Source organism: Panthera leo, chromosome C2, assembly GCF_018350215.1.
Source record: "Panthera leo isolate Ple1 chromosome C2, P.leo_Ple1_pat1.1, whole genome shotgun sequence".
Classification (NCBI taxonomy): domain Eukaryota; kingdom Metazoa; phylum Chordata; class Mammalia; order Carnivora; family Felidae; genus Panthera; species Panthera leo.
Window position 1 is genome coordinate 25,410,835 of NC_056687.1, and position 23,495 is coordinate 25,434,329.

The 23,495-nt window shown below is 35.2% G+C and overlaps 1 protein-coding gene across 1 annotated transcript in view; it reads left to right on the forward strand.

Moving 5' to 3' along the window:
* Nucleotides 1-23,495, forward strand: part of TMPRSS15 (transmembrane serine protease 15) — a 120,661-nt gene that overhangs the window by 33,199 nt on the left and 63,967 nt on the right. The window contains exons 8-10 of the mRNA XM_042955987.1: nt 5,379-5,485; nt 6,553-6,693; nt 7,315-7,464. Coding sequence (XP_042811921.1) covers nt 5,379-5,485; nt 6,553-6,693; nt 7,315-7,464 — 398 coding nt within the window. The remainder of the gene's footprint in view (nt 1-5,378; nt 5,486-6,552; nt 6,694-7,314; nt 7,465-23,495) is intronic.

Consider the following 23,495-nt stretch of genomic DNA (forward strand, 5'->3'; position numbering starts at 1 on the left):
CCACCAAGGATTCTTTTCTCATTATGCCAGCATCTATATGAAAATATCCTCTGATGTGATTTAGTCATGGCAGATTAAGAGTTGGGGACACCCTCTATACACATCCTACTAGACAATAGTAGCTAGATCTTGAATAACACTAAGATCAGTTAGCATGTCAAATACATGATACTGATCTCCAAGCTCTTAATTCAATCCACTAATTCAATCATTATGATGATCCAAATAATTAAACTGCTGAAGACTGATTGACCTTAATGTTTATCTAAGCATTTTGCACACAGGAGCAGAATCTGATGTTCCTCCCAGACTCCAAAGGAAAATAATTTGTACTCAAATAAATAAAAGCAAAGCTGAAATAAACTCATTATAACTTTTTAAGTTCAGTTTAAATAAGTTAATGAGCAATATAAATTTTAAAAAAATCATCTTAAGCCACTGATCATTTTTCTCCACAGAGCATGAAGAATAAACGTTCTCTGGAATTCACTTTGATAAATGACATTCTAGTTAGTTCATTTCTCTTAACAGCTGGGTAGGACTGTGGTTTCCCGATCCAACTTACTGTATAATAGTTTTAATCATTGTGATGACTCACTAGAAAACTAGGAGAATCAACATTACGACTGATTAAAGAAGGTTATAAGGCAATGCCAAACACATTCTTGCCAACCATGTATGATAGAAAATGGTTCCATAAAGATTCACAGTGTTGTTTCCCAGTGTAGACATACCCCAGAGATAAGATGGGATATGAAGGGAAATTCGTATTTCCCTTCAAATTCATGAAGGGAAGAACATTCTGTTCTCTTTAAATAATTTCTATTTTGGAGTTCAGCCACATGTAAGATATGTTTTCATGCTCTAGACAACATGTTACTTGTATGCCAAAGATAAAATTTTGTATTAAAAATGACAGCTCACTTGTCAAGTGAAGAATTAACCAATTTGGGGGATATTGTTTCTAAAAGAATCAGATCAAATTTAAAAAGAAGCATTTATAAATGGCTATTAGCATTGATTATAAGTAAAATAAAAATATTCTATTCCTTACTTAAAATGTCAGCAGAAAGGTTTAGAAAAATCTTAAATTACTTTCTCTGAAAATGGAAAGAACATGAATCCTAAATTATTTCTTCATGCAATCTTTGAAATTTTATTCACACCAAATAAATATAATTTAATTGTTAAATTTAATTGTTAAATGCTTAATAAAACTGGATCAAACTTGTAGGAGAGTTTATAAGGAGAACCCAACAAACTTTTGCCATAGTAGTAATATCATTTATGTAACAATCACACTATGTTAATTAAGGATTTGCATGGTTCTATTCTTTTTTACCTTTTTTTCCATTACTTAATTTTTAAAACCATTTTTAAGAAATACACCAGTAGTGCAGCGATGATTTCTAAACCCCAAAGGACCTAAAATGTTACCCTAAACACTGTACTTCAAGATGAAATCATGAATTAATTAATCATATAAACAACCTAAGTATTTTGTTTTTCTTCTTGAAACTGATTACTACAATGGTGATGCATTGTCTTTGATAGCTTGTTTTTCCTAATGATGATCAAAGGGGGTCATAAAGATAATCATGTTTCCTATAAGCTTGAAGACCATTAAATGGTGGAGAAATGTTTAAGATGCAATTAAACTATATTTTGGGCTAGACCAGCCCATCGTTGGAATTACATTAAAACTACATTTAGCAGAGAATCAAATATGAAGAATATGAGCACTCGAGACAATCTGTATGAATTCAAATCTTCCCTCTACAGATTCAAAATATGTGATCTCTAGCTAATAACTAAATCTCTTTGACCCAAAATTTCTACATCCTTAGAGTTCAACATCTCTAAATTCAGAGGCCAAAGTCATTATTAAATGGAGTAATGAATGTAAAGGGCTTAGCCCCATATTAAATTATCAAAAAAACTGGGCTTTAAAAAGATTAGCTATTGATACAAAAATACAAAATGCATAAGTTATATTTAGAAAAATACCCATTCCCTTAAAAATCAGAAGATAACCATGTCTACATTATAAAAAATAGATATTATATTTCCTAATTAGTCTTCTATCTATAAATGACCAAATTTTTATTGCAAGTTGGCTTTTCTGAGTCAGAAGAAATACTCACTAGTTTCTCTCTTGTACCTTCAACTTTATACATAAAGAAAAGTAAAGGAATCCTGAAAGCAAAATTTCCTAAGGAGCTTCTCTTGTATCTCTTAGCTTTATAGCTTAAAAATAACACATGAAGGAAATTCATTTTATTATTCCCTAAAGACATCAAAAGTTCAATTAAAAAGCTAGAAATCACTCTGAAGCCTACTTCATTTCTTCTTCCCAGGTCTTCTTAAACTTTGACACTGGAGTCCTGAGGTCGCGCTAGCAGTCTCACTCACCCACCTCTAAACTGACCTAACTGAGGCAGAATTTGTATAAATGGCTGCCACCATTTGCAAGATCACATAAGAACTGACAAGATTTCATATGTAGAAAATCATAAAAATACCCACACAGAGGGGCGCCTGGGTGGCGCAGTCGGTTAAGCGTCCGACTTCAGCCAGGTCACGATCTCGCGGTCCGTGAGTTCGAGCCCCGCGTCAGGCTCTGGGCTGATGGCTCGGAGCCTGGAGCCTGTTTCCGATTCTGTGTCTCCCTCTCTCTCTGCCCCTCCCCCGTTCATGCTCTGTCTCTCTCTGTCCCAAAAATAAATAAAAAACGTTGAAAAAAAAAATTTAAAAAAAAAAAAAAAAAAAAAAAAATACCCACACAGAGACAATCTGTTAGAACTAATAAATCAACAAAGTTGTAGTATACAAAATTCATATAAAAAATCATGTGTGTTTCCATACACTAACAATGAATAGTCCAGAAAAGAAATTAAGGAATAAACCTATTTACAATAGCACCAAAAAGAATAAAGTACCTAGGAATAAACTTAACCAAGGAGGTTAAGACTTGTACACTGAAAACTACAAAACATAGTTGAAAGAATTTAAAGAAGACACAAATAATGGGAAGACATCTCATGTTCATGGATTAGAAGACTTAATATTATTAAAATGTAATAATATATTAATGTCCATACTACTGAAAATGATCTATGGATTCAATACAATCTCTATCAAAATCCTAATGGCATATTCTTACAAAAATAGAAAAAAAGAATTCTAAAATTCATATTAAATCATAAAAGACCCTAAATAACCAAAGCAACCTTGAGATAAAGAACAAAGCTGGAGGCCTCATACTTCCTGGTTTTAAAATACATTACAGGGGCACCTGGGTGGCTCAGTCGGTTAAGCGGCCGACTTCGGCTCAGGCCATGATCTCACGGTCCGTGAGTTCGAGCCCCGCGTCAGGCTCTGTGCTGACAGCTCAGAGCCTGGAGCCTGTTTCAGATTCTGTGTCTCCCTCTCTCTCTGCCCCTCCCCTGTTCATGCTCTGTCTCTCTCTGTCTCAAAAATAAATAAACGTTAAAAAAAAAAATTAAAAATAAATAAATAAATAAATAAAATACATTACAAAGCTACAGTAATCAAAACAGCATGGTACTAGCATAAAAACAGGTACATAGACCAATCGAACAGAATAGAGAGCCCAGAAATAAACCCACACCCTATGGTTAAATGATCTTTGTTAGGGGTTCCAGGACTACACAATGGGGATACAACAGTCTCTTCAACAAACAGTGTTGGTAAAACTGGATATTCACATACAGAAAACTAAAATTGGACCCTTATGTTACACCATAGAAAATCAACATAAAATGGATTAAATACCTAAATGTATGACCAGAAATCATAAAATTCCTAGAAGAAAAGATAGGAAATACATCATGCATACACCAGCCACATACCACACATGAATCACACATATAGCACACAAATACACATAATATTCACACAAGACACATACCACACACACCACATATAAACAACACATATACAACAAACACCACAAATACAACACACATACCTATTGCATGTATCATACATGAACACCATTTGGAATGCCACACATATCACACACATGAGACCCACTCAGTACACACATACATACAAACACCATATTCACCCCACACATAAACAACAAATATGCAATCAACACACATACCACAAATCCACCACACCCATATCAACCAAATACCACACAATCATATCTCACATACATAAAAAAAAAAAATAGAACTCTTCATAACATTAGTCATCACAGTGATTTCCTTTAGTTGCATAGACAACTAAAGCAAAAATAGACAAGTGGCATTATGTCACATTAAAATCATTCCACACAGCAAAGGAAGAAATCAATAGAGTAAAAAGGCAACCTATGGAATGGAAGGTAATGTTTGCAAGCCATATATCTGATAAAGTGATAATACCCAAAATATATTAGGAACTACTACAACTACATAGCAAAAAAACAAAACCAAACAAAATAAAAACCAAATATCTAATTTAAAAAATGGACAAAAATCTCAAATAGGTACCTCTCCAAAGAAGACATACAAATAGTCAACAAGCATGTGAAAAGTTGTTCAACATCAACAATCATCAAGGATATGCAAATTAAAATCACAATGATTAAAAAAAAAACAGAATGTTATAAATTTGGTGAGGAAGTGGAGGAAGTAGAACCACGTGCACCATTGATAGAATGTGAAATGGTATGGTAACGATGGAAAACAATACAGAGGGGTTCTTCATAATTTTAAAAATAGAACTACTGTACGATCCAGCAATCCCATTTCTGGATATTTATCCAAAAGAGTCAAAATCAAAATCTCTAAGAGATATTTGCAATCCCATGTTCACTCCCACTGCAGCATTATTCACAACAGCCAAGGAGTGGAAACAACCTCAATGTCCATGACCGAAGAATGAATAAAAAAAAATGTGGTACATACATACAAGGGAATATTTTTCAGTCATTAAAGGAAGGAAATCCTGTCATATGCAACAACATGGGTGAACTTTGAGGATATCATATGAAGTGAAATAAACTTTTTACAGAGGGCCAAATACTGCATGATTCTATTTATATGAAGCATCTAAACTATTCAAATTCATAGAGACAGAAAGTAGAATGCTGGTTTCCAGGGACAGAGGGAGGGTGAAATGGGGAGTTACTGTTCAATGGTATAGAGTTTCAGTAACACAAAGTGGAAAAAGTCCTAGAGATCTGCTGTACAACATTGTGCTTATAGATAACAGTTCTGGATCATAAGCTTAAAAATTCATTGAGCATCAATCTCATGTTATGTGATTTTTAAATCACAATTAGAAAATACACCCAAATTTTAGAATGCATGAAGAGTTTTGACAACTTGTTAAGAGTGTAGTAACCTATTTTTTGCTTAATTTAGTGTAAATCAAGGACTCTCCATTAAACTGAGCTTCGATGACTTTAATACATATTATACAGATGTATTAAATATTTATGAAGGTGTGGGTACAAACAAGATTTTAAGAGGTAAGTTAAAACAAATATACAATCCATTATCAAAATGAAAATATGTAGTAAACTCTTTGAAGTGATGTGTTTTGACTTTGATTTTAAACTGAATATGGACTTGAAATTTAAGTTACTGAAAGGAAAAGGCAAAACTGGTTTTCATTATAAAAATGAACAATTTAGTTCCCTATGTGATCAATCTTCTTAGTAGTAAAATGGTTACTATTTCACATTACCCTCTTCTAACTATTTTTTAAAATAAGGTGGAATTTTCCAAAGAAATATAATTGTGTCTTTGGCTACTATGCTTTGTTTGTTTCTCCCCATTAAGCAAAATTCAGACAAACATCGAAAACCATTGTTCTCATTTTCTCTAACATTGCATTGGTTATAAACTCACAGATTGTCTTCCTATTTTCAACATGCACTCTACTATTCAGTCTTTTGCAAGACTATTATGAATACAGCGAGTAAAACAATGGCTACCCCAGGATGTAGGCTCATTAAATGATAGGTATAGGTGGTATTGTCCTTTCATAACCATTGTCATTATATACATGGACAGTAATAGAAGCTGAATAGAGGGCGGGGAATTCACTAATGTACATGTGCCCACTGTATTCTGTCTGGTCCAACCGTTATATGGGTAGAAAGACAAAAAAATACTCGTTTCTATTATTGTGACCAAACTTTAGCCATTATTAGTGTGGCATGAGCAATACCTGATAGAGCCAAATTTTTAGTTTTATAACTGCTTAGTTTGTGTGTTTCTTAGAGGAACTTTTTCAATAAAGGGATGCATCTTTTCTTTTTATGAGTATATAGTGTTGTGCGGCTAATAATTAAAAACAAAAATATAGCTTTTTCAAACCATAAATATGTATAATAATTTGAGGTTTTCTAACACTTAGGAGAAGAGATATTTCAATTAACCAATTAATCATTACTAGTGCTCATTATACTGAGTGGTATAATATAGATTGATGAATCAATTGATAGAATAATAAATTGATGATGGACAGAAGGATGGATGGATGGATGAACAGATCTATAAGTATATAATAGTCATTCATTTTTTTTTGTAGCTTCTCTCTGGGAAACCAATCCTGGCACAATTAGGGTCTTTTCCAACCAGGTTACTGCCACCTTCCTTATAGAATCTGATGAAAATGATTATATTGGATTTACTGTGACATATACTGCATTTAATAGCACAGAGCTTAATAGTAAGTATTGTTTATTATTTAGCCTTTGAATTTTAAGATGCTTTAATATTGTAATGGAATTTTAAAAGTAGCAGAATTTAAAGTTTTAGAACAATGTCATAATTTGTTTTATTATGCAGGTTCTTTAATGAGTATCTCATGTATAGCTCTCTCTCCTTGATACTTCGGAAAATTGAGAAATTAGAAAATAGTTCATGTTCTTCAAAAGAATCAAATAATCAATTCCAGAAAAATTACAAAGTTTCATATATGTATACACACATATGCATAAAATTAATTCTGAGAATATTCCAGAATATTGACCAATATTCTGGGTAAACCAATAGAGATCAGATGTAAAATTAAAGAATACTAAGAAAAAGAAGCTTGCTTTGCTAAAGGCCTACTGGGATATAGGAAGCATATTAATTTAAGACAGTTGGCAACAAAAAGCTATTTTTTTCAACTAAATGGAATGAAACAGAATGAAGATGAATTAAAAAAGACTATGTGCATGACACTTAATTATAGATATACAAGACTGTACAAGACTAGATTATTTTTGATGCAATCAGTTACAATTAGTCACACTGTGGACTAAATTTGAAGTATTTTCTTCCTCTCTTTTTTTTTAATTCACAGATTATGAGAAAATTAACTGTGATTTTGAAGATGGCTTTTGTTTCTGGGTCCAGGATCTAAATGATGATAACGAATGGGAAAGGATTCAGGGAAACACCTTTCCTCCTTTTACTGGACCAAATTTCGACCATACTTTTGGCAATTATTCAGGTATAATTCATATTTAATTCAAAATTAAAGGGAAGCTGGTGTTTTCTGCAGTTTAATGTGAACAGCATTAAATTAAAAATAGTCGTTTCAGATTTTCTTTTTTAAAAAAAATCATGGACTAACAAATGTTTTGAAGTGAACATGGTAATCAAATAGGCCAGCAAATGAGAATATTTCAAAAGATATATTATTTTACCCAGTATATGGATGAAATATGGAAAAGTGCACAGAGGCTATTCCAGATTAGACTTAGGTTGCTGGGAGGAGCCAAGATGGCGGAAGAGCATGGAAGGTTTTTGTGTGTCTCGCGTCCATGAAATACAGCCAGACCAACACTAAACCGTCCTACACACCTAGAACACTGACTGGAGGATGAACACAACAATCTGCACAACCTGAACCACAGAATTCAGCAGGTACGTGGTGTGGAGAGGTGAACTTGGGGACAGAAGCCGGCGGCAGGCAGGGAGCTGCGTTTGTAGGTGGAGAGAGGACGGAGACTGGGGGGCGGGGAGCATACGGGAAAAGCACCCCTCCCCAAAAGCAGCTGGAGAGAAAGTGGAAAATTGGAAACAGCCACAGGGACTAAACTAAAAATGGAGAAAGGAGAAAGGAGAGGGTTTAAATTCCATTAAGACTGTAAACAAGGGGAGCGCAAAGGTTGCAACTCCACAGCTCCATACCTGTAGGTGCTCTGGGTGGAAAGGGCGAATCCCCAGGAGCAGAGTGGGGTCCAGGGGTTCTCGGGCCACACGGAGAAAAGCGGTTCCACTGCTGGAAGGACATTTGGTGGAGACTGTTGAAGCCACCTGGTCCCAACAGATCCCAGAAAACGGCCACATTCGCTGGTGCTGGAACAAGGTCTTTAAGGGTGAAGCCTGGTGCCAGATGTGTGCTGTGATTTCCCATAATCCCTGAAATGCTGCTGCTACACTATCGCATGAAGTTTTTCTGGGTGGGCTGGCACCTGGCTGCAGTCTCGAGGAACCGGCAGCAGCAGGGTCCCGCAAGCTTTCCTGGGTGCAGTTGGCATTCAGCCATTGCTCGGTGACGGTGAGACCCTCCTGCAGAGGGGCAGAACGGGTCAAAGCCGCAGTCTTTCAGAAGTAAGGGGCCGGGGAAACAGCCGCATCTGAGACAAAACTCGGCAGAGAGGTACGGCCTGGGGCTTGGTCACGGACAGTGAAGAAACAGGAAGTGAATGAAACCTGAAGACAGAGGATGGGTGCGCGATTGCTGATCCGGGAGAACAGTTCCGACACTAGAGACTGGATACTTGGGTGACGCAAGTTTCACCCATCCCGCTCATGCGCATATGCACTTACCAGTGCGGCAACAATCCACCCCAGTAGGCTAGCAGCGCCATCTAGAGGAGAATGGAGCCATTACACTGAGCCCCACCCAACTGGACCAACCTCGCTCTTCAAGAACACAAGTCTCACCTCCTACTTAGTTTAAGGACCATGAAGTGTTACATAGTCTGACTTCTAGGGGAAAATGAAGTAATTCCAGTCCTATTTCAATCTGTTAGCAGGTCCATCTATTCAATTTTCCTTCTTTGTTTTTTTCTTCTTTTTTTGTCTTTTACACTACTTTTCTTTTTCTTGAATACAGAAAGAGAAAAAATTCATTTTTATTGTCAATTTTTATTAAAAATATTTTGCTTTAATTTTTTAAATATATTTTTTACTTTTGTGTAAATGTTTTCAAATTCTATCTTACTTCCATCATTAAAATAAAATGAAAAGACTAAAATAAAGTCTACTTCAGTGTATTCGCCTTTTCAAAATTTCAAACGATTTCCTTTTTTTTAACTTTTTCTTTTTTCTCTTTTTCATTTATTTTCTTTTTCGTGAATGCAAAGACAAAAACTTCATTTTTACTTTCAATTTCTATTAAAAATATTTTCTTTAATTTTTTTTACTATTTTTTTGCCTATGCAATTTTTTTCAAATTATATTTTACTTCCATCATTTTATTTTAGTCTGCTACAGTGTATTCACTTTTTCAAATTTTCAAACGATTTTTTCTCTTTTTTCTCTTTTTCATTTCTTTTCTTTTTCTTAAATACAGAAAGAGAAAAATTCATTTTTATTTTTTATTTTTATTAAAAATATTTTTCTTCAATTTTTTTCTACCATATTCTTTACTTTTGTGTAAATTTTTTCAAATTCTATTTTACTCCCATCATCTCATTTTAGTCTACTTCCATGTATTCATTTCTTCAAATTCTCAAACAATTTCCTTCCCCCACCTTTTTTTTCTCTAATCTGTCAAACCACTTTCAACACCCAGACCAAAACACACCTAGGATCTAGCATCATTTATTAGATGTGTGTGTATATGTGTGTTTTTAATTTTTTAATATTAATATTTTTTCATTTTAATTTTTTTCATTTTAATTTTTCTACATCATTAATTCCTTTTCTCCCTTCAAAATGACAAAATGAAGGAATTCACCCCCAAAGAAAGAGCACACAGAAACGACAGCCAGGGATTTAACCAACACAGATACAAGCAAGATGTCTGAACCAGAATTTAGAATCACAATAATAGGAATACTAGCTAGAGTCAAAAATAGATTAGAATCCCTTTCTGCAGAGATAAAAGAAGTAAAAAATAGAATGAAATAAAAATGCTATAACTGAGCTGCAATCACGGATGGATGCAGAGACGGCAAGGATGGGTGAGGCAGAACAGAGGATCAGCGATATAGAGGACAAACTTATAGACAATAATGAAGCAGAAAAAAAGAGGGAGATTAAGGCAAAAGAGCACAATTTAAGAATTAGAGAAATCAGTGACTCATTTAAAAGGAACAACATCAGAATCATAGGGGTCCCAAAAGAGGAAGAGAGAGAAATAGGGGTAGAAGGGGTAGGGGAGCAAATCATAGCAGAAAATTTTCCTAACCTGGGGAAAGACACAGACATCAAAATCCAGGAAGCACAGAGGACCCCCGTTAGATTCAACAAAAACCAACCATCAACGAGGCATATCATAGTCAAATTCACAAAATACTTAGGCACGGAGAGAATCATGAAAACAGCAAGGGAAAAAAAAAGTCCCTAACCTACAAGGGAAGACAGATCAGGTTTGCAGCGGACCTATCCACAGAAACTTGGCAGGCCAGAAAAGAGTGGCAGGATATATTCAATGTGCTAAATCAGAAAAATATGCAGCCAAGAACTCTTTATCCATCAAGACTGTCATTCAAAATAGGAGAGATAAAAAGTTTCCCAGACAAACAAAAATTAAAGGAGTTTGTGACCACTAAACCAGCCCTGCAAGAAATTTTAAGGGGGACTCTCTGAGGGGAGAAAAGATGAAAGAAAGAAAGAAAGAAAGAAAGAAAGAAAGAAAGAAAGACTAGAAAGGACCAGAGAACACCACCAGAAACTCCAACCCTACAAACAACATAATGGCAATAAATTCATGTTTCAGTACTCACTCTAAACATCAATGGACTAAATGCTCCAATCAAAAGACACAGGGTAACAGAATGGAGAAGAAAACAAGATCCATCTATATGCTGTTTACAAGAGACCTACTTTAGATCTAAAGACACCTTCAGATTGAAAATAAGGGGATGGAGAACCATCTATCATGCTAATGGTCAACAAAAGTATGGAGTAGCCATACTTATATCAGACAATCTAGACTTAAAAATAAACACTGTAACAAGAGATGAAGAAGGGCATTATATTATAATTAAGGGGTCTATCCACCAAGAAGACCTAACAATTGTAAACATTTATGTGCCAAATGTGAAAGCACCCAAATATATAAATCAATTAATCACAAACATAAAGAAACTCATTGATAGTGATACCATAATAGTAGGGGACTTCAACACCCCACTCACAGCAATGGACAGATCATCTAATCAAAAAATCAACAAGGAAAAATGGCGTTGAATGCCACACTGGACCAGATGGACTTAACAGATATATTCAGAACATTTCATCCTAAAGCAACAGAATATACATTCTTCTCCAGTGCACATGGAACGTTCTCCAGAATAGACCATATACTAGGACACAAATCAGCCTTAAGTAAGTACAAAAAGACTGCGATCATACCGTTCATATTTTCAGACAACAAGGCTATGGAACTCGAAATTAACCACAAGAAAAAATTTGGAAAGGTAACAAAAACTTGGAGACTGAGGAACATCCTACTAAAGAATGAATGTGCTAACCAAGCAGTTAAAGAGGAAATTAAAAAGTATATGGAAGTCAATGAAAATAATAACACCACAACCCAAAACCTCTGGTTCACAGCAAGGCAGTCATAAGAAGAAAGTATATAGCAATCTGGGGCATCCTAAAGAAGGAAGAAAGATCTCAGATACAAAACCAAACTTACATCTTAAGGAGATAGAAAAAGAACAGCAAATAAAACCCAAAACCAGCAGAAGACAGGAAATAAAAAAGATCAGAGCAGAAATTAATGCTATCAAAACCAAAAGACAGTAGAACAGATTAATGAAACCAGAAGCTGGTTCTTTCAAAGAATTAACAAAATTGATAAACCACTAGTCAGTTTGATCAAAAAAAAAAAAAAAAAGGATAGGACCCAAATAAATAAAACCAAGAATGAAAGAGGAGAAATCACAACCAACACAGCATAAATAAAAACAATAATAAAAGAATATTATGAGAAATTATATGCCAATAAAATGGGCAATCTGGAAGAAATGGACAAGTTCCTAGAAACTTATACACTACCAAAACTGAAACAGGAAGAAATAGAAAATTTGAACAGACCCATAACCAGTAAGGAAATCAAATTAGTAATCAAAAATCTGCCAAAAAACAAGAGTCCAAGGCCAGATGGCTTTCCAGGGAAATTCTACCAAACATTTAAGGAAGAGTTAACACCTATTCTCTTGAAGCTGTTCCAAAAAATAGAAATGGAAGGAAAACTTCCAAACTCTTTCTATGAAGCCAGCATTACCTTGATTCCAAAATCAGAGACCCCATTAAAAAGGAGAACTATAGACCAATTTCCCTGATGAACATGGATGCAAAAATCCTCAACAAGATATTAGCCAACCGGATCCAACATTAAAAAAATTATTCACCACGACCAAGTGGGATTTATACCTAGGATGCAGGGCTGGTTCAATATCCATAAAACAATTAACGTGATTCATCACATCAATAAAAGAAAGGACAAGAACCACATAATCCTCTCAAAGATGCAGAGAAAGCATTTGACAAAATACAGCATCCTTTCTTGATAAAAACCCTCAAGAAAGTAGGGATAGAAGGAGCAAACCTCGAGATCATAAAAGCCATATATGAACAACCCAATTCTAATATCATCTTCAATGGGAAAAAACTGAGAGCTTTCCCCCTAAGGTCAGGAACAAGACAGGGATGTCCACTCTCACCACTGTTATTCAAAATAGTATTGGAAGTCTTAGCCTCTGCAATCAGACAACACAAAGAAATAAAAGGCATCCAAATCGGCCAGGAGGAGGTCAAACATTCACTCTATTCAGATGACACGATACTCTATATGGAAAACCCGAAAGATTCCACCAAAAAACTGCTAGAACTGATTCATGAATTCGGCAAAGTTGCAGGATATAAAATCAACTCACAGAAATAGGTTGCTTTCCTATGCACCAACAATGAAGCGACAGAAAGAGAAATCAAGGAATGATCCCATTTATAGTTGCACAAAAAACCATAAAATACCTAGGAATAAATCTAACCAAAGAGGTGAAAAATCTATACACTGAAAACTGTAGAAAGCTTATGAAAGAAATTGAAGAAGACACAAAAAGATGGAAAAAGATTCCATGCTCCTGGATAGGAAGAACAAATATTGTTAAAATGTCGATACTACCCAAAGCAATCTACATATTCAATGCATCCCTATCAAAATAACACCAGCATTCTTCACAGAGCTAGAACAAATAATCCTAAAATTTGTATGGAACCAGAAAAGACCCAAATAGCCAAAGCGATCTTGAAAAAGAAAACCAAAGCAGGAGGCATCACAATCCCAGACTTCAAGCTGTACTACAAAGCTGTCATCATCAAGACAGTATGGTACTGGCACAAGAACAGGCACTCAGATCAGTGGAACAGAATAGAGAACCCAGAAGTGGACCCACAAACATCTGGCCAACTAATCTTTGACAAAGCAGGAAAGAACATCCAATGGAATAAAGACAGTGCCTTCAGCAAGTGGTGCTGGGAAAACTGAACAGCGACATGCAGAAGAATGAACCTGGACCACTTTCTTACACCATACACAAAAGTAAACTCAAAATGGATGAAAGGCCTCAGTGTAAGACAGGAAGCCATCAAAATCCTCGAGGAGAAAGCAGGCAAAAACCTATTTCATCTTGGCCGCAGCAACTTCTTACTCAACACGTCTCTAGAGGCAAGGGAAACAAAAGTAAAAATGAACTATTGGGATCTCATCAAAATAAAAAGCTTCTGCACAGCAAAGGAAACCATCAGCAAAACTAAAAGGCAACTGACAGAATGGGAGAAGATTTGCAAATGACATATCAGATAAAGGGTTAGTATCCAAAATCTACAAAGAACTTATCAAACTCAACACCCAAAAAACATAATCCAGTGAAGAAATGAACAAAAGACATGAATAGAGATTTCTCCAAAGAAGACATCCAGATGGCCAACTGACACATGAAAAAATGCTCAACATCACTCATCATCAGGGAAATACAAATCAAAACCAACATGAGATACTATACACTTGTCAGAATGGCTAACTTTAACAACTCAGGCAACAACAGATGTTGGTGAGGATGCAGAGAAAGAGGATCTCTTTTGCATTGTTGGTGGGAATGCAAGCTGGTGCAGCCACTCTGGAAAACAGTATGGAGGTTCCTTAAAAAACTAAAAATAGAACTACCCTACGACCCAGCAATTGCACTACTAGACATTTATCCACAGGATACAGGTGTGCTGTTTCGAAGGGACACATGCACCTCCATGTTTATAGCAGCACTATCAACAATAGCCGAAGTATGGAAAGAGCCCAAATGTCCATTGATGGATGAATGGATAAAGAAAATGTGGTGTATATATATATAATGGAGTATTACTCGGCAATCAAAAAGACTGAAATCTTGCCATTTGCAACTATGTAGATGGAACTGGAGGGTACGTGAAATTAGTCAGTCAGGGAAAGACAAAAATCATGACTTAACTCATATGAGGACCTTAAGAGACAAAACTGATGAACATAAGGGAAGGAAAACAAAAATAATATAAAAACAGGGAGGGGGACAAAACAGAAGAGACTCATAAATATGGAGAACAAACTGAGGGTTACTGGAGGGGTTGTGGGAGGGGATGGGCTAAATGGGTAAGAGGCACTAAGGAATCTACTCCTGAAATCATTGTTGCACTATGTGCTAACTAATTTGGATGTAAATTTTAAAAAATAAAAAATAAAAGCAGTTAAAAAAAAAGACATAGGTTTTTGTCCTAGATTTACCACTAATTATTTACTAACTGGATGCATAGGAGATAATCAACTTTCCTGAACTTTGGTTTACTTTGCCTTTATTTCATTTTCTGATTGTTTATTGCTAGCATATAGAAATACAGTTGAGTTTTGTATATTGGTCTTGGACCCTGCAACTTTGCTGAATTTGTTTACTAACTCTGATAGTTTTTAAAGACTTTCCTACAATTTTCAGTTTACAAGGTCATGCTATCTTAGAATGCAGATATAGAGATAGATCTCCTTCTTCTGAGGAACTGTCTTAGTCTGTGTAAGCCTCTATGACAGAATACCAAGGCTGCTTGGCTTAAACAATAATTGATTTCTGACAGTTTTGCAGATTGGAAGTCTGTGGTCAGGGTGGCGGCATGGACAGGTTCTGATGAGAACACTCTTCCTGGGCCACAGCCACCTGCCCTGACACTGTGTCCTCACACAACAGAGAGAGACAGAGAGTCAGGGAGAGACAGAGACAGAGCACTCTCTCTTATTTCTTCTCATAAGGTCACTAATCCCATCATGAGGGATTCACGTTCATGACCTAATTACCCACCTCCAAACACCGTCACAAGATGAGTAGGGTTTCAATATATAAATTGTGGAGACACAAACATCAGTCATAGAAAAAAGACTGTGGAAGAGCTGATTCTAAAGCATGGTCCTGAGAGAAATGGTTGTGATTAGTAAATACCTCTTCATGTGAATATCAGTTGGATTTCAGGTAGAAAGATAACATTGGAGATGATAATAGTTGATGGAGAAGTCCAGAAATCATGGGGAATTATCAGAAGATAAGGAAATCATACTGGGAAGACTGCTCATGAAAACCTTAGAAGCATGTATTTATAATACCAAATTAATCACTGAATGGAGAATTCAAATCTAGAAGTAATGCATATTTTACAAAGTAAGGAAAATTACAGAAAGGGCAGAATAGCAATTTTGGAATTTAGCTAATTTTCTTAGACAAAATCCATCTCCAACAATATGACTTGTCAATAGGTTACGGATGAGAATATGGTTCAACTCCAAAAACACATATTATAATCTGCCTCTAACCTGATAGGGCTCTAGGCATTGAACACACAGATCTCATATCACTACTTATCACCATAAAGCCTGTCTGGAACCTCCAAGTCAAAATCTTTCTTTCTGTTAAGCATTTTAAACACCTCTTTTGTTTTTCCTGTTATGTAGTATTATATTTTCTTATTTTTTTTCTTTTCACTACAGTATTCTCTTCAGAAATGAGGAACTTGTCTTTTTCATCTTTGAATTCCTAGTGCCTTCTCAGTGCCTGAATCTAATTAACATGTAAAAATATTTGGATATATGAATGAATGTCTTCAACTCTGACTCAATAAGTAATTTCTGAATGAGTTATTGACTGTGAGAAATTGCTTATAACATAAAAATAACCTGATGACATGTGCATTTAAATATATTATCAATGCTGGGATGCCTGTGTGGCTCAGTCAGCGAAGTATCCAACTTTGGCTCAGGTCATGATCTCATGGTTCCTGAGTTTGAGCCCCACATCAGGAATCTGTGCTGACAGCTCAGAGTCTGGAGCCTGCTTCCCTCTCTCCTTCTCTCTCTGCCCATCCCCTGCTTGCACTGTCTCTCTCTCTCTCTCTCTCTGAGAATAAATAAACATTAAAAAAATTTCTTTTAAATATATTATCAGTGGCCATTTCTATTGCAGACATCAATATTCTCATTTTCATAACCTAAAAAGTAAATAGCTGATTTAATGTCTATTGGGAATGATATCTGGAAAGAGGACATTAAAGAGTTCGTTTTCTCAGGGCAAAAATGTATCTGACTAGTCCTGTTCCTTTGGACAATGGCCTCCCTGGAATAACAAAATATGGCTCATCACACTACTTCAACTTGATCAAAATATTGCATGATAAAAAATGACTACTTTTGATCTATTTTTAATCTATTTCCATAGTCATCATTAAAAGCCCCAGTTGAATAATTCTTCCACTCCTTTACTCAAGTAATATTTTTTGAGCCCCAGTGCCTATTCAAGGCACTCAGTATATATCTTTGAGTAAAACGAAACCAGATTTTCTGAGATTATGTAACATATATAGTAAGGGGAAAAAATTTTTAATTTAAAACCTTACAAAATAGAAACTAAGCAATCCGCATGACAAATAATTACAACTTGTGGGTATTGTAAATGTGAATGAGTGCTCTGAGAAAATGTAGAGTTTGGTAAGGACGGCGGGTAGGGCAGGTGTGCAGGAGTGCTGGTGTAGACTAAAAGAGGGTGATCAGTTGGATCTCATAGAAAAGTGACAGTCAAAAGAAAACTTTATGGAATGGGAGGAATTGACTATATAGATTATTCCAGACAAGGAAGAAGAAGAGCAAAAACTTTAAAAGGAGTATGCCTGACCTATTTGAAAAAAAGCTAGGAGGCCAGCATGGCTGATGTGGAGTAAACAGGGTCAGTGGAGTGCAGATAATGATGGGTTTTCTATAGCTTTGGCTCTTTCCTTAGTGAAATGAAGAGTTATTGGAGGTTCTTGAGCATAGAAGTGATAGGATTCACACTGGCTCGTAGAATAGTGAATAGAAGGGCAAGAGTGTTGTCAGGAAGACCAGAGGAGAGTTATCACCCCACCCAGAGAAGAGGCCATAGGACTTTCAGATCAGTGGGACCAGATACAGTAAGAAGAGGTCAGGTTCTGAAAGGAGAGGCAACAGGATTCTGCTAAATTAGTTACCAATACAGAGCTCTGAACAAAAATGTGTTCTGTGTAGCTGGCCAATCCCATTAGACCAAACATGTTTAGTATTGAAAATTATGACATGCATAGTATAATACATAGTTACTCTTCTTTGAATAAGTGATTTCCCAGAGCCTGATCTCTATGGATAAATTAGTAATCTGCACAGCTAAAGACTAACCCCAAAGCGATAATCACCCCAACCCTCTGAAGAAGCCTGGTCTAAAACAGTTAAATCATTTGACCAGTTTTTGTCTTTATTGTAAAAAAAAAAAAAAAAAAAAAAAAATGTCTGTACCACACTTGGACAAGAGTAGTTAGAGGAAAGTACAGAAAGCATTTATATCTATTGACTATGACAGATACCTTTTATGTAGTTGAAGTCTTTGATGTTCAAATGATCATTTTTCTACTTTTATGTCATCATAATAAGAGATAAAATAATTCCACTGATATTTGAAGAATATAAGTACATTACAGGTGAAAAATGGTTTCAGCTTGCCAACAGATTAAATAACTAAAGAAATAAGATGAAAATGACCACAGTGAAACAGGTTGAATGTCAGGTGAAGATTTTAAATAGTTGGGTCGGAAATGGAGTCTCAGGAGAAAGTCATGTAGCAGGAGTTATTTAAAATGAGACAAGTCAGGGCGGTTCAGAGCCCAGCAGAGGCAGTGGTGTAATGAGAATGGATGATAGGATTTAATAGGTTCTCTCCAACTCTCCTACCAGTGATTTCATAATCTACCAGACATTCCCCGCCCCCAGGGGCATTTTTCTTCCAACCTGCTTTTTTATGTGTCAGAACATCCTACCTCTGAAATGGAAGAGAATTAAATCTCTCCTGCTGTTCCTCTTATCCATGCAGGGGATTTTTGTTCTTTGCCTTCACTTTAAATGACAGAAAAGTCTAAATGAAATAGATAAACTTTGAATTAACATTGCTTTAGGGAAGAACATCTAAGCCCCTTAACTTTTCGGTTCCTTCTAAAGAACTGTCTCCTGGTAGAGCACCGGCTCCAAATGTGTGCAGTGTGGATGCTCAGAGTTTCTCTGTACCTCTTAGAAGCAAAGGGAGTCAGTGGAAATGGTGGCACTGATACAGGGCGGCATCGTGGGGAGCTCAGAAGTGGTTCCTTTGTTCAGAACATTCAGGGAAAATGAGGTCAGTAACATGTGAAAACTTCAGAAATGTAGGGGTCACAAAAGGGCTAGACAGCTCAAAGCAAGTGTTTCTTTGTTGGTCTTTCTCGGAGAAATCATAATTGTTTCTAATGCTTAGGGGCTAGTGTAGTGTAGTGGTAAAACATCATTAAAATAGAGACTCTGAAGCCAGCTAGGTTTAAATCAGCTCTGCCCTTTAGGCAAGGTATCTGTCTTCTTTGCCTCAGTTCCCTCATCTGGGTAGTGGGCTGATGATAATAGGACCTGACTTTAGAGGCATGTTTTGAACATTAAATTGGTTACTATGTTTATAAAAAATAAGTAAATAAATATAATAAGAAAATGGCAAGCAAAAAGTGCTGTAGAAATGCTAGGGATTATAACTATTTTCTTTTCATGTTGCAAAAGCATTCAACAGATAAAAATTGACTGCAGAACTGTTTTCAGTGTTAGGCTAGGGAGAAAAATAGTTATAGTTTAGTATTGAAAAATTTTTGTTCAATTTTCGAAAGTATATTAAGCCTTTTAGATATCTGCATTTCATGTAGCACAGATACTTTCTTATAAGTATGACTTTAGTGTTTTCAAAATAATATTTGTCTTTATTCCCTTAGCGTTCCTGTGATGTTGAATTTTAGGAAATTCATTAATAGAAAGTCTATTAATATTGATAGACTTGACTTTGAACCATTCTGTAATGTAAAACTTACAATATTTATCTCCTAGGTTCAGTTAATTTTACATAGGTACTCACAACCCACAAAATGGTCTGTTTCAGGCTAATTTCCTCTTGAGAGGGATCTCCAAGTTTCCACAAAGTTCTACAGACTGTCCAGCTGCTGCTGTGTCTATATCACATTAGCACGTGTCCAACACTTTTTCTCCTGTTCTCCAAACCTGTTGGGTGTGAAACAGGTTTGGTTCATGGGGAAATAAGCAGTAAAAGGGATAGAAAGAAGTAAGAAAAACCAAAGCTCCACAAACAGGTTCATTATATGCTTAGATTAACAAAATAAATTCAATCTTCTGGGTTTTAAGCTATGAGGCTAATTGAAGAGTTCTTGAAGACATTTCAAGAAATTTGTAAGATTTTAGGAGAAATTATCATTTCACGATAGAAATTCCCATGTGATTATGAAAAACATCTATCTAATCATTCCTTTTGTGTATTACTTTAACAAATTTAAAATGAACAAGGCAAATTGGTGTAATAAGAATAAATTAAGCAACATTCAGCTAATCCATATTGAAAATTCAAAAATGAACCAAGTGTATTTTTCTCCCCAAATCTAACAGTTTTAAAGGTCACATATGAATATGAATATAATACACAGTAAAATAGGCTAAGTGAGGAGCATCTGGGTGCTAAGTCAGATAAGCATCTGACTCTTGTTTTCTGCTCAGGTCATGATCTGACTCTTGTTTTCTGCTCAGGTCACGATCTCTTCCAGGTCGTGAGCTGGAAGGAGCCCATGTGGTGCTTTACGCCGACAGTACAGAACATGCTCAGGATTCTCTCTCCCACCCTCTCTCTCTCTCTGCCCCTCTCTCTCTCTCTCTCAAAATAAATAAACTAAAAAAAAAAAAGAAAAGAAAAACGGATAAACTAAGTGACATCAGAGAAAGTACATGTGCAACAGACAATTCAAAAGGAGTGGACACATATGATTGGGAGGATCAATAAGCACTTTCTAAAGGAAATGGCAATATGAGCTAAATGATTTCAAAAAATTAGTAAGATTTTGACAGGTACAATCGTAAGGAGAAGTAGAGGGACAGAAAAACGGGTAAAAAAAGGCCCATATGTCTTAACATTTCTGGGGGTTGAAAAAATAAAAATAATGTAATTTTGTAGAAGTGCTACCTGTAAATAGATGAATTATAAGAACTATGGCTAGAAAATGACACTGAAGTCATAGTATAGTAGTTTCAACCATCATTGTAAATTTATGTTTGTTTAGTAGGAAATAAACAGATGGTAAATAAGGGACCAATTAGATTGTGCAGAAGGAGGCATTATAGGGCAAGGATGGAGGAGGTGAAGAATTCTCATGGAGAGAACTATGAATGAGACACGCTTAAAAATAAATAGTGTCAATGATATTATAACTTAAATTATACTCCCAAGGTATGATGTCCTTATTAGTCCACCTGCTAAGATACTCCAACAGAAATATTGTGTGAACTTCTGATTTCCATATTCTGAGTGGAACCAGATGGATGTACAACTGAGAGCTTATCAAATGCGAGGCAATTGAAATTGTGCCATATTAAAATTATTGAAGGCAAAAAGGATGAAAAAAAGCTTGAGAAGACTTAGAAAAGTCAAAATAGTAGCTTAAACATTTGTAGTTAACATAAATTCATTTATCCTTAATGGGCTGAGGAGCAAAATTTGAAAAAATAAGCACATGATAACTTACTCTTAGAAAAGAAAAGAATTTTCTAATTGTGTTGAAATGGAATGGGCTGCCTTGAATGCAATGATTCGTGCAAATCTGACAAACGTTAAAGACAGGTCAAATGACCCCCACAGGAAAATATTATAGATGAAATTTAAGGACATGAGGTAGACAAGTAAATTTTTATGTAAACAATATTCTATTTTAAAAATTCATAATTTTATGAAGAATTTTCTTCATCTTCTGATTTGTTAGGTAGAGAATTTAGCTGATATCACAGAAATATTTAATATATTATTTTTCCATTTTATTTTATTATTATATACTTATTAATATGTTATTTTATGTTATATTCCAAAACATGCAATTCTATGTGATATGTAATATATTGTGTTTTTTAAAATGTATTTATGCAAAATTCATAAGGTACTATGAGCCACATGATTAATAGTTTTATCTGAACAGCGGTACAAAACCCATAGTGTCATGATATCTTTATGAGACTAAAACTCCCATATATATTACCGCTCAATGAGTAAACAATAGGTTCAAAATATTTCTTATAACTAATTGACTATGAACATGGCCAAACATAAATAGAAGCACAATAGTTTTCATGGTATATAATTGCTGCTAACTAGAAATATTTCTGAACAAGGTACCCATTTCACTATTGATTCATGGCATTCAATAGTATTTTAATCATTTCCTCCCCAACTATATTATAATCAACTAAAATTAAGGTCAATTCAAACGGGTTTTGGAATTTGGCATTTAAAGGATGGACTCTGGATCATCTCCTATGTTACATTTTTTATTAGGTTGAATAATTGAGCACTAACTGTAAAGCTAAAATAAGTACTTATGAAATGCCACAGCCTTATATAAAGTATTAGTAACATGTTAATATAAAATGTTAAACATTCATTCATTTCCATTTTACATATTATAATCTAAGTTGAGTGAATGTACTTAATATTACATTTATTAATATATTTGACTATGCAGTTAAGCGTCGACTTTGGCTCAGGTCACGATCTCATGGTTTGTGAGTTCAAGCCCCACGTGGGTCTCTGTGCTGACAGCTCAGAGCCTGGAGCCCACTTTGGATTCTGTGTCTCCCTTTCTCTCTGTTCCTCCCCTGCTCACACACTCTTTCTCTCCTTCAAAAATAATAAACACTCAAAAAAATTTTTTAAATATATATACTTGACTATGATTTCACCTTGATAAAAGACTAATTTATTCTGAATTTTTTGCCTTACTTACCTACATATAAATTGATATATCTATTGGCAGTTTTACTAGTACTTTACTTTGTATCTTGTCCTTATGCTGCATGTTGTAAATGAATGAGTTGAATTTTATACAGCATTGCTTTTAAAAATTTCTGTTGGGGTGCAGCTGGGTGGCTCAGTTGGTTAAGCGGCTCAGGTCATGATCTCACAGACCATGAGTTTGAGCCCCACATCGGGCTCTATGCTGGCAGCTCAGAGCCTGGAGCCTGCTTCAGATTCTGTGTCTCCCTCTCTCTCTGCCCCTCCCCTGTTCATTCTCTGTTTCTCTCTGTCTCTCAAAAATAAATAAAGACATTAAAAAAAATAAGTAAAAATAAATAAATAAATAAATAAATAAATAAATAAATAAATAAAAATTTCTTTTGGAAAGCACAAAGAGAGAACATGCTTGATTTCAAATAAACACTAAATTTCAGTGTTTCATAAAAAACTACATTCTAATAAAATTAGATTTACCCAATATGTCATTTGCTTTATCTCATATTTTGTTACATGATTCCTGCTTTCTGTCATAATATAGAAGCTGCAAACTAAGAATAAAATAAATAAATAAATTTCCCTAAGAAAGTGTTCAAGATGATCTCAGTCAAGCAACTCTTCCCACACCTCAAATAACTCAAATCATTGGTTGGAATAATGAATTCCAGGCCAGAAAGGACTTTATGCAGTGGCTTGAGCTATAATAGAAAGCTTTTATGTAGATTAGCATGCTTCCTGCTCTTCTGTGATCTGATTAGTTCTCATTCAAAGAAATATAGAAGATGAAACCATTATAAAATCAGGTAACTTCTTAGAGGGAGAAATGCAGTATAGTCCATGAAAGAAAAAACTGACTGTCTTTGAAACTCTTAACATTGCCTTCAAATTTGTGCATAAATACTTGCATATATCATGAGTTAATCCAGTAGCATATCTAAATACTCTC